This window comes from Ascidia mentula, chromosome 9 (genome assembly GCF_947561715.1).
Source record: "Ascidia mentula chromosome 9, kaAscMent1.1, whole genome shotgun sequence".
Classification (NCBI taxonomy): Eukaryota; Metazoa; Chordata; class Ascidiacea; order Phlebobranchia; family Ascidiidae; genus Ascidia; species Ascidia mentula.
Genome location: NC_138574.1, coordinates 4,454,077 through 4,466,931, shown reverse-complemented (window position 1 = coordinate 4,466,931; position 12,855 = coordinate 4,454,077). Strand labels below are relative to the sequence as shown.

Sequence of the window (12,855 nt, the reverse complement as noted above, 5' to 3'; positions counted from 1 at the left end):
CTAACTGCAGTGTGAAAAATAGAATCTAAACACGGCATTGACAAACGTTACTAAAATGTAGTGGAGTTCCGAAGAAAACGTGATTTATATGGCTGTGCGGTGTAAAAAAACTTTTTCCACAGTTGTAATCACATGTATCAACAAACATTTTATACCTTATCCATGTTATTGGGGTAGGCTTATTTTCTGATGAAGAGCAACTCACGGATTCATGATTTCCATGGTTTTTTGCAATTATTTTGTTTCTGCCAATCACAATCTTTACTGCGTACATATAAATGAATGTTAAAGTATTGGAACCCGACCTTCATTATTCAAACTTGTTATTGTTACCTTCATTTAAAACAGTGCTTTTAGAAATTTTGCATTTTGATTCGACTCCAATGGCTTGAACTGTAATGTTTCCAAAATGAGAAGGACTGACATCCTGGATATCATAACAAAAGTCCACCCCCTTGTAGTTAGTTGCTAAATTTGTCCATTGGTACGAATCGTAATTTGCTTTGATATTAAGAGGTTCTGTATGAAGTCCAGTTATCTTTCCCTTAATGCTAATTTTTTCACCGACAATTGTAGAGTAACTTGTTTGAGAAAATAAAATTTTTCGTGACCGATCTGCAAACAGAAACACTTCTGTCGTTTAAGTAGTAAAATATTATTAAACCCACCTTTAAATTCACAAATATAGTTGATTTTTTTGTTGCAATCACCAGCATACCACCCCCACATAAAAGAACTTTCAAGCCTAACACATTCACCAATTCCGTGAAATGAGTTAAATAACCAAGCTGTATATTCTTTACCGGTCCATGACATTATTGGCGAACCATTCAAATCATAACCTTGAATCGAAAGAAACGAACGACATGTTTTCTAAGGATATTTTTGACTAGTATAGTTATGATTGTTGTCTATCTGTTCTTTGCCCACTTGGGTTAGCCTATAATTCATGAAAAGATTTACGAAACAACAAACCTGTTACGCTCTGCTGGTAAAAAACAACTCCGTCTGGCCACGTAAATTTGTATCCAAAAAGTCTACCACCTACATACAATGCTAGAAAACCAAAAAAGAATTACTTGCTTTCCGTTTCTGAATGACGTGATACTTTTTGTAGGAAAAAAAATATCCAAACAGTTTTAAATTAGTACAAATGGGCTTCTTACGCATTCTATTTTTGTTGTTTACAAGATCAATAAGTCTGTTTTGTGTTTCGGCATCAGGAATGCTCGCAAGGTTTCCACCAAGCTCAATACATCGATTCTTCGCATCTTTCCAAGTTCGTTTGTCATTAGACATTAAAAAATAACGACCTTTGCATGGTTTCGATGAGGAACCTACATTGGGACGATAAATGCCTTGCTCACAATGAACTTGTACATTTCTTGAATCAAAAAGTTGGGTAAAACACTTACAGCCGAACTCTTGAGAAATCAACAAAATACATATCCAGATCATCACACAATTGTTCACTACTATTGACATTTTTACTGGAATACTAAATTCATCTAAGGTTAAAAATTCGTGAAATGTTAGTAACTAAAAATATTTTCATTGAGGACAACCTTCATGCGAATGCAAAGAAAGTAATCCTTCACTTTCATAGTTACCCGAGTTAATGATACCAAATAAACACAAGTGCACAAAGTAACACAAAGACTCACTGGCCACAGCTTTTAAAGATGGTAATTGCAGACAGATCTTATAAGAAAGAAGTAAACTATTCCCTATGCAAATCGAGAGACAATATTAAGACACAATGCAAATATGCTATTGTTCACTGTGGTTTGTTCGGGTCACAGTGGCCTTCGACTTCAACTCAACACAAACATAGGTCGAAAAAGAGACATATGGCTGGTTGGCCTAAAAATTAATACTTGTGTGACATCGAAAGTATGTCGGCAGACTATATAGATAACGTTACCATATACCTAAAAAAACTGCTTCGCAAGAATAGCAAGTTTGGTTTAAACATTCACAGATGTAGTTGTTGTATGTGAGAGTGATACTCAAACTTGAAATCATAGCAGTCTGAAATTTTTCCTACTCCCTGTCCATCTTCGGTCTGCTACTCTGGAAAGATTTTATGCGAACGATTACCTTCTTCATGCTTTGTTAGAATAAATTAACATGACTCAGTGATAGTACAACACGACTCAAGTTACGCATAAACCTACATATACAATATTATGTTACAATCTTACAAAGACCTTAGGCTTAAAGTGTCCTCTCCAAAACCGCTTCGTGGACCCTAATTTAGGGGCCGCTTATACAAGCCCCAAGCAACATCAGCTACTAAACTTTTCCATCATTATCGACCGTGACATTAGCTATTAGTCAGTGTGTATAGAGTCACAACATTTAGAGTTTATGTCTTTAAGGGATACAATGGCAAACGCAAATCTAATAAAAATAGAACTAGTCTTCATTCATAGGTTTTAACCTTTTTACCTTTGTACGTAGTTGTGGGAACGACTTTGCGTTTCCTAACTTCGCTTCATGTTTATGTTTTAGGTCTATACCTGTTGTGGAAACTGAGGATATCTTGTCAGACGAAATAAATTCCACTGACTAAACATCAACTGATATGTCTGTATGATCGTTGTTTAGACTTCACATAGTAATAGAGCTAGTCTTGTTAAATGTTTTTGATTTCGGTTGAGATGAAAAAATGTAATCTTGAATATAAGTACAGTTATAGCAACGCAGACAAGCTGCTGAACTCAAAAAGTCAACAAAGAAACACAAAGCACAAAAGGATGTTTTGCATGACATGGAATAGGTGATTTGCGTCATTAAATTATAATATTTTTTGAAAGTACAATCCCAGGCGTATTAATGTCATCAACCTTTAGACCCAAATTTGGTCACATTTCTTACGGCGTCTCGTCGAGTCGCGGGTGTCACAATTACGAAATGTTAATTTTAAGCTGAATTCGGATGTTGTTTAAAATGACATTTATGCAATTGCCCTGGACGCGGATTTAAAACTGAAAACCCCAACGTAGAGGAACAATCCGAATATTAAAGAGTTGAACTTTTTGACGGCTTTGTTGAAGCAATGACGTCATCAGACAACTTAGCAGAGCTGTATATCTCGTTGATGACGTCACTTGAAGAAGGTGAACTGCGAGTACCTGATTTACATTTTATGCTAATCAGTTTTTTGTATGCAGGTCACAAACCATTTAAGTTGCTCAACGTTTTCATTCAGTCCAGAAATATTTGTTCGGGTTTCGCAACATTCAACACTTTGTGCAATCAAGTTGTGCATGAGTATGTATTGCTCCTAGATAAATGTAACAAATAAAGTTAACACAAGTTAAAATAACTCGGGGAAAAAGAAACGCATTTACCGCATTTTGCACCATTTCCATTCTTTGCTCTCTCAGGTGACAAACGGCCTTGAAAGCATCAACTGAGCCAGTTTGATTTAATTCCTCCAACAAATAAACAAAACCAATAAAAGTTCCAGTTCTGCCGGTTCCTCCGCTTGATAAACATACCTGAAGGTTATTTCGCAGTCACTGAGTTTACCAATGTATACAATCACTATTTTTACCTACAATGGACCACAGTGGGAACCTGAGTTCGCAAAGTTCGATTCACCCGATCCATTTCCTTCTGAACTTGGTTTGTGAATGTGAGAAAGTCAGTTGTTGTTTGTGGAACTCCACAACCGGGCCAAGCAAGAAATTGGTAGTGAGTCACAACTCGCTGTTCCTGGATGCAAAGCGATATAACAAAACAACGATGAGATTCTATTAAGGCCTAGTATACCGAAACATATAAGGTGTTTGCTTCTTCGATTGCCATTTTCCTAACAATGAAACCATGTTTGTTCAGGACTTTAAGCAGTTTCACGTTAACACAGCCGTAAAGTTTAAAGGGGGCGAAGCTCTGGGGCCAGTAAAGAGCACACCTTGTCTAAACAGTGCAAAGCGTTGAATAATACGCATCTAAATTAATAATAAAACACTCACTTTTTTATTTTGGTCTGGATTTGTGAGCATTACAATTACTCTGACTTTTTGTAGCCAAACCATCGTCCAGAAATCATTTACAGTTGTATCGATGGGGCCTTGGGTTGCAATCCATTTGTTTGGTTGTTTAAAACCCTAATTAGAAACGTTAACAGTTTATTTTCCACTGCATTCAGCACGGTGACGAACCTCTACATATGATGCGTTAATGTAGTTGTTTTCATCGCCCTCAAGTCCACGAAGGAGCACTCTGTTGTAATCGTCTGCGGAAATATTTGGTGTAAATGTTATGTATTTTTGACAAGATTATCATGCAGAAAAATTTTTAATACCCTTCAGGGACAATTTACCTCGTACTGTTTGCATATAAGTTAATTTATTTGACAAAATATGAAAAATGAAGTATTGAATGTGAGGAAGGAAACCATTTGTTTTTCCAACAAGTAACTCTGAGAATAAACAGAGTTCCCCATAGTGCTATAAGCATTCACATGTTTTATTTGTTTAAGAAATTGTTGCTAAAACTTATGCCATCATCATCAGTCTGGCATCAGTCAGGTCAGCTTAAATCACTATGGAGAAAGACCAACCACTCCCCTTTCAACTGATGATGGCACAAGTTTTTGCAGATATGTCTTGAATAAATAAAACATTTCATTGTCTAAAACACGAGTAAATCCGTTATTAGAGTTCCTATGACAAGAAATTGTTTGTGAATCTGTCAACCAACCTTGCGTTGTGCAATGAACAACAACTTACATGGTAAAATATTCTTGTAACGATTTCGACATGGGTTGTTTTTTGCTTTTTCAATGCTGAAAGCATTTCTTGATTGTCTTTTGATTTTCTGCAAGGATTATACCACATAATTTGTGTATCAACAATCTATGACTCTATGTGCACAAAACAACAAATACTAAATGAATATTTTGGCAACATAAATGGCAGAAGTTATACACGTACCTGATATTGTGATTTGATTGCTTTGTGTGAATTATCTGCGCTCTTCGTGTAAAATTCACTCAAGTAAAACTTACGTATCCGTGTGTTATAAGTGTCATCAGGCCCATCCTCTAATAGTTATAATGTAAACTTTTTTTGAAACGGATTTATTCCTAAAAAGTCTTATCTTCCGAATACCTGGGGAGTACTTCCAGCTCACTCCTTTATTCAATTTAAATTCTGACGAAGTTTCTGATGCGTTTTTTTTTCGTTTGTAAATAGTTGCACATATTTTTTCCCTAAACATCAAATAATTAAAATGGGACAACATTTTTTTGATTTAACAAAGAAAAGAAGGTTTACCTCCACTTGATTACCACACCTACAGATATGAGTAAAATAATCAAAACAGACAATCCAATAACTGTGGGAATCAACCATTTTGACACAAATTCGTTGACACCTAAACGGATCAAATGGGGGTAAAAACCATTTCTTTCAACTAAATAACCTTAAAAAATTGTGTTAATATGCAAAGAAGCTAAAATACCAGTAGAAAAGGCGTGAAGCATCTTCTGCAAAACACCAACACAATTCCGTCATACCTTGGGTCTGTTGTAGGGACGTTACGGAAAAGTTGAAACTTTCGTAACTAGATGTTGCGTGGCAAACAAAAGTACCAGAATCGCTGACATCAGAACTTTGAATATTTAGTGTACTTTCCGTCTTAAATTTGCTGACTCCCATGGTTTTAAAGTTTATTCGATTGGACGAGTTAGTCGATACGTTTTTGGAAAAACTAAAAGGAAAATTTGATTTTACATGACATATGCTTTCTGCGAAAATGTTAAACTTTATCCCTCACCTTGTCCAGTACACTACTGGGCTGTAATATCCGAATGAAGTACAAGTTACGTTTGCAGATTCTCCCTCTGCTATTGTGACGTTACTTGATGACAAGGAAATGTTGGGTGTGACTAAAAGTACAAGTTTTCATACTCCCCAAAAATTAAACTCAAAAACTCACCAAGAAGTGTAAAGGTTTCTGAGGCCATTTTCAAACCAGGAATATTAGAGGCTTTGCAGTGATAACTTCCAGCATCTTCTATGTCGGTAATATTGAAGTTTAACGAGGATATGGATTTAAATTCGCCGACGGTTGTACGTTTTTGGCAAACGGAGGATATGTTAGTAGTGTAGTTTACGGCAAGGTCATTTCTATGGACACAGCGTACAGTTGATTTCATGAATATACGGAGTAGTGCCAAACAAGTTTATCATTTTGCCAATCACTTTACCGTATCCAATATGTTGTCGGTAATGGAAAACCAAAAGATTCACAACCAATTGTAAACGTTTCTGGAATACTAACAACTTTGCTAGTTTGAATAACCGATATATTTGCTGGTACTGTAGATGTATTGGTTAAATGACAGCAATAAATTCGAATCATTACAGTTGTATACCTCTGATAATAAAAGCCTTTTTCACCTTGTCAATATGATTGTTTGTTGACTGACAAACGTAAGTTCCTGAATCCGCGACATTATCAATCATAAAAATCAATCGAGCTGTTTGCGAAAACTCCGTGTTATTTACAATACTCGTGTAGATGTTAGAAGTTGTAGCTCCGATGACAAATTTGTTTCTAAAATTCAAAATCAAAGTTACGGTTTTGTTAAACTGATGCTAAATCAAGTGTTTGCCTCTTCCATGTAACGTTAGGTTTCGGAAACCCATAAGAGACACAATCAACGTATTGCCGATAAAACTTTTCCGCAATAATTTCTGGCGCAGAAAGTGTTATGTTTGGACGAACTAAATACATCTAACAATTTAGTTGGGACTTAAACAGTTTATGGCCACTACTACCTTTCAGAGTGACTTCGTTTCTGGTTAGAGACAGCAGTTTTGAGTCCTTGCGGTTTTGTGCCCAACATTGGTAAACTCCACCATAAGCTGCATCAACTTTTGTTAAGTGAAGTCGTTTCGTTACGTGGTATCGACCTTGTGATAATTTTTGCTGGGAAACCGAGACCGAATATGCAAAGCTTGTTATCAAATTTCCTTGCCTATAAAACAATAAAGAGCAAGATATTACCTTAGCTTTACAAATATTAGTGTGTAATGCAGAAACCCTTCTGCCAAGTTTTTCATCTTACCTATAAGCATTTCCTGTTAAAAAGTTACAACATCTTACCTGTACCAGTTAACCACAGGCCTGGGATTTCCATACGAAGTGCAATCAACCGCAACATTCTCCCAATGTTCCAAGTCCAAATTTCTTCGTGACAATGTGATGTTCACTTTAGCTAAAACAAGGTGATTTTAATTGAAAATGTATTTTTTCTTGCGGCTATTTCCGGGACTATATTTTAAATACATCTTACCATACACAATTAACTTTTTAGTGACCTTTCCGTACATATTTTCTGCAACGCATTTATAATTCCCAGATTCCGTGACGTCACTACCACTTAGCAACAAATGGACTTGACTCTTGTATTTCCAAGTTTTTCCCATAAATTGGAAAATCGTTAATGCTTCAATACATTTTTCGTTTCTGCACAAGTTTCACATTTCCAAAAGGTTGCCAAAGAGTGAGAAGAAGTTGAAAAAAAAATTCATTTCAAAGCATCAATTGATTTAATTGTTTATAATGCGTAATGTTATACAGAGCAATTAAAACTGTTCCCGCACCTCGTCCACGATACAGTTGGTTTGGGAAATCCGAACGAAACACAGTCAACGTGGATTTGTTGGCCGTGTTCAGCAACAATTGTTGTGTTGCTCAAGGATATATTTGGAGCCACTGCAAAAAAAGAAGAAATTTTGGGACGATCGCCCCCCTTAGAACATGTCATAACACTGACAAAATCACTGCAGTGGCAGACGAAAGGGTTGTTTTTAACATTGATTTTTGTCAAATGCATGGCTATCTACACGTCTGTATGCGACCGAAAACGTCATTGTTGAGTTACAACTTAAAGAATTTGGAAACACAAATATTGACTTACCAAACACTTGCATTTTCAGTTTGGATCCGATACCGTTTGTTCCCATGCAAGTATAATTCCCCGATTCACTCACATCATTTACAGTTATGTGAAGAGTGGATGAACTGTGGGAGGAGCTGACCGATTGGTAAATGTTGGAACCACTTTTATTGGTAACCATTGCGTCGTTTCTGCGTGATAGTAGTGACTTATTATCACATTTCTTTATGAAAATTTGACTTCTTGCATTTACTTTTTAAAACGTATTAGTTTTCTGGACAAACATTCTAATGACTAAAATAACTTTTAAGGATTATACATTTGAGTAGTGACGATTAGGGGCTGGTTTACCCAAATGGGCTACATGTACATCGCTAATAATAGCAAATATCTCTAACTGCAGTGTGAAAAATAGAATCTAAACACGGCATTGACAAACGTTACTAAAATGTAGTGGAGTTCCGAAGAAAACGTGATTTATATGGCTGTGCGTTGTAAAAAACTGTTTCCACAGTTGTAATCACATCAACAAACATTTTATACCTTATCCATGTTATTGGGGTGGGCTTATTTTCTAATGAAGAGCAACTCACGGATTCATGATTTCCATAGTTTTTTGCAATTATTTTGTTTCTGCCAATCTCAATCTTTACTGCGTACATATAAATGAATGTTAAAGTATTGGAACCCGACCTTCATTATTCAAACTTGTTATTGTTACCTTCATTCAAAAGAGTGCTTTTGGAAATTTTGCATTTTGATTCGACTCCAATGGCTTGAACTGTAATGTTTCCAAAATGAGAAGGACTGACATCCTGGATATCATAACAAAAGTCCACACCCTTGTAGTTGGTTGCTAAATTTGTCCATTGGTACGAATCGTAATTTGCTTTGATATTAAGAGGTTCTGTGTGAAGTCCAGTTATCTTTCCCTTAATGCTAATTTTTTCACCGACAATTGTAGAGTAACTTGTTTGAGAAAATAAAATTTTTCGTGACCGATCTGCAAACAGAAACATTTCTGTCGTTTAAGTAGTAAAATATTATTAAACCCACCTTTAAATTCACAAATATAGTTGATTTTTATGTTGCAATCATCAGTATACCACCCCCACTTGAAAGAAGTGTCAAGCCGAACACATTCACCAGTTCCGTGAAATGAGTTATATAACCAAGCTGTGTATTCTTTACTGGTCCATGACATTATTGGCGAACCATTCAAACCATAACCTTGAATCGTAAGAAACGAACGATATGTTTTCTGAGGATATTTTTGACTAGTATAGTTATGATTGTTGTCTATCAGTTCTTTGCCCACTTGGGTTAGCCTATAATTCATGAAAAGATTTACGAAACAAAAAACCTGTTACGCTCTGCTGGTAAAAAACAACTCCGTCTGGCCACGTAAATTTGTATCCAAAACGTCTACCACCTAAATACCATGCTAGAAAACCAAAAAAGAATTACTTGCTTTCCGTTTCTAAATGACGTGATACTTTTTATGGAAAAAAAATATCCAAACAGTTTTAAATTAGTACAAATGGGCTTCTTACGCATTCTATTTTTGTTGTTTGCAAGATCAATAAGTCTGTTTTGTGTTTCGGCATCAGGAATGCTCGCAAGGTTTCCACCAAGCTCAATACATCGATTCTTCGCATCTTTCCAAGTTCGTTTGTCATTAGACATTAAAAAATAACGACCTTTGCATGGTTTCGATGAGGAACCTACATTGGGACAATAAATGCCTTGCTCACAATGAACTTGTACATTTCTTGAATCAAAAAGTTGGGTAAAACACTTACAGCCGAATTCTTGAGAAATCAACAAAATACATGTCCAGATCATCACACAAATGTTCACTGCTATTGACATTTTTGCTTGAACGCTAAATTCACCTAAGGTTAAAAATTCGTGAAATGTTAGTAACTAAAAAATGTTTTCAATGAGGACAACCCTCATGCGAATGCAAAGAAAGTAATCCTTCACTATCATAGTTACCCGAGTTAATGATACCAAATAAACACAAGTGCACAAAGTAACACAAAGACTCACTGGCCACAGCTTTTAAAGATGGTAATTGCAGACAGATCTTATAAGAAAGAAATAAACTATTCCCTATGCAAATCGAGAGACAATATTAAGACACAGCAACTTTTACCCAAGTAAAAGGAATATGTTCCAAAATATGTACAGTGCAATGCAAATATGCCATTGTTCACTGTGGTTTGTTCGGGTCACAGTGGCCTTCGACTTCAACTCAACACAAACATAGGTCGAAAACGAGACATATGGCCTAAAAATTAATACTTGTGTGACATCGAAAGTATGTCGGCAGACTATATAGATAACGTTACCATATACCCAAAATAACTGCTTCGCAAGAATAGCAAGTTTGGTTTAAACATTCACAGATGTAGTTGTTGTATGTGAGAGTGATACTCAAACTTGAAATCATAGCAGTCTGAAATTTTTCCGACTCCCTGACCAACTTCGGACTACTACTCTGGAAAGATTCTATGCGAACGATTACCTTCTTCATGATTTGTTAGAATAAATTAACATGACTCAGTGATAGTACAACACGACTCAAGCAACATTGCGCATAAACCTACATATACAATATTATGTTACAATCTCACGAAGACCTTAGGCTTAAAGCGTCCTCCCAAAACCGCTTCGTGGACCCTACTTTAGGGGCCGCTTATACAAGCCCCAAGCAACATCAGCTACTAAACTTTTCCATCATTATCGACCGTGACATTAGCTATTAGTCAGTGTGTATAGAGGCACACCATTTAAAGTTTATGTCTTTGAGGGATACAATGGCAAACGCAAATCTAATAAAAATAGAACTAGTCTTCATTCATAGGTTACCTTTTTACCTTTGTACGTAGTTGTGGGAACGACTTTACGTTTCCTAACTTCGCTTCACGTTTATGTTTTAGGTCTATGCCTGTTGTGGAAACTGAGGATATCTTGTCAGACGAAATATATTCCACTGACTAAACATCAACTGATCTGTCTGTATGATCGTTGTTTAGACTTCACATAGTAATAGAGCTAGTCTTGTTAAATGTTTTTGATTTCGGTTTACATGAAAAAATTTAATCTTGAATATAAGTACAGTTATAGCAACGCAGACAAGCTGCTGAACTCAAAAACTATGTGTGTTATAAGTGTCATCAGGCCCATCCGCTAATGATTGAAATTAAAAATTAAAATTTTTCTTTAAAAACGGTTTGAATTCCTAAAAAGCCTTATCTTCTGAATACCTGGGGAGTACTTCCAGCTTACTCAATTTATATTCTGACGAGGTTTCTGATGCGTTTCTTTCCTGTTTGCAAATAGTTGCACATATTTGTTCCCTAAACATTGAATATTAGCAAAAAGCATCATTTTTTTTAATTTAATGCGGGATATAATTTCATGGACTGCAATGTTTGCAACCGAGACTGACTGGTTGTCTCCGGTGACTATTCCATCTTTTTTAACGTAGTATTGACCCTTGTAGGAAGTAATGCCACTTATTACTTCAGCGTTGTCTGATTACTGAGGTGGAGAATATCTTCCGTATGTGAAGGTCGCCTGGCAAGTTGTGCACTTGCGCACTTTGGCCACAATATACCCCGTGAAACCACTGAGATCCTGTAGCTCAGTTGGTAGAGCGTCGGACCTGCTTAGCCCAGGGTCGTGAGTTCAAACCTCACCCAGCTTGATTTTTCAGACCTCGCTCCGACTTGTCGGCAAAAGTGGCTGATCTAGCTTGGCTGTAATGCCTTGGCTGCGAAGCTTGTAAACCTTCTTGCTTTTACTTATGAGTGTCAATATTGTGGTTGAAAGCACAGCTGATCAGTTTACATCCAACATCCGGTATATGTATATTTGAAGTATGTTTATTCGTTAACAAATTGTCCATAAACCGGAGGCTGGACCATCTGGCGACAAAGTTGTTGAACAAAGTGGCTTGACTGTACGATTTTCTCCTCGTGATTGTTGGAATCGTCGCACACAACATCATCGCGTTGGGTAATATTTAACAGATCACAAACATGATTCGCAATCATTCAGTCTGTGTAAAAGTTGCAATCAGTGAGGTAATATGTATTTCAGCGAAACATATTTCAAACCCTATATAAAATAAAACGTTTGTGTTGTTCAGGTTTACGTGTAGCCTAGATTAGTTTTGTTTTGTAAGCAACAATCATGAAGGTAATACTGGCTGGATTTTCAAAAACCGGCACAACAACTATGGCAGAAGCCTTCACTATTCTTGGATACAATACGTACGACTATCTTGAAAACCACTACCACTTGCACAAGGAATGGGTGAAAATATTTCACGGTGAAGCAGGCAGTGAAGATATACGGAAGATGTTTGAAGGTGTAGATGCCCTGACTAATTCTCCAGTCTTCTTCTATTGGGAGGAATTGTCTAAAGCATTCCCCAATGCAAAAGTAATTACTACCAACCGTCTATAGGGTGTAGAGTTCTGTACACCTCCAGGGGGCCGGCAAATAAAAATGTTAACTTCATGAGTTGGCATGCCATGATATGATGGTTATAACGGCTTCTATGTTAATATTACGAGTTTTGGAGGAGTAATGTGACTCAAAACTGTGACCGAAAAACTGAACGCAACTTGGTTTTCATTAAATGTTTTCGCGACGCAAACGACTTCCTTGTTGTACTTGTTAATCACCATGAGGTTATTCCGCTCATGTGGTGCAATTGTAGATCGCTAATACGAGACATGAACGAAGTACTGTGCGTCGAAACAATTTTCGAATGTAAATATACAAAAAACGCACCTGTATTGTTGCTGTACATAAATTGACGAAAGCCAAAAAAAGGCGATTGTGTGGTATAACATGAAAAAAGCGCATACTTTACTACTTTGCACCCTACACAATGACTTAACAGAGCCTCCGACCGA

At 36.5% G+C, this 12,855-nt stretch overlaps 1 protein-coding gene and 1 long non-coding RNA gene across 2 annotated transcripts; one reads left to right on the top strand and one right to left on the bottom strand.

Moving 5' to 3' along the window:
• Positions 1-4,760: 4,760 nt before the first annotated feature.
• Positions 4,761-5,211, bottom strand: LOC145914401 (uncharacterized). The gene is made up of 3 exons (XR_014403378.1): positions 5,124-5,211; positions 4,947-5,056; positions 4,761-4,830 (listed from the first exon to the last, which is right to left on the bottom strand). It is a non-coding gene; the product is annotated as an uncharacterized LOC145914401 (long non-coding RNA).
• Positions 5,212-12,124: 6,913 nt separating this feature from the next.
• LOC145913902 (uncharacterized) lies at positions 12,125-12,400 on the top strand. Its single transcript, XM_083001670.1, has one exon. It carries the CDS (start codon positions 12,125-12,127, stop codon positions 12,398-12,400), a length of 276 nt encoding a protein of 91 aa, XP_082857796.1.
• The last annotated feature ends 455 nt before the right edge of the window (positions 12,401-12,855 follow it).

Coding starts and splice junctions, on each gene's coding strand:
- LOC145913902 (XM_083001670.1), top strand. CDS start 12,125: ATGAAGGTAATACTGGCTGGATTTTCAAAAACCGGCACAACAACTATG.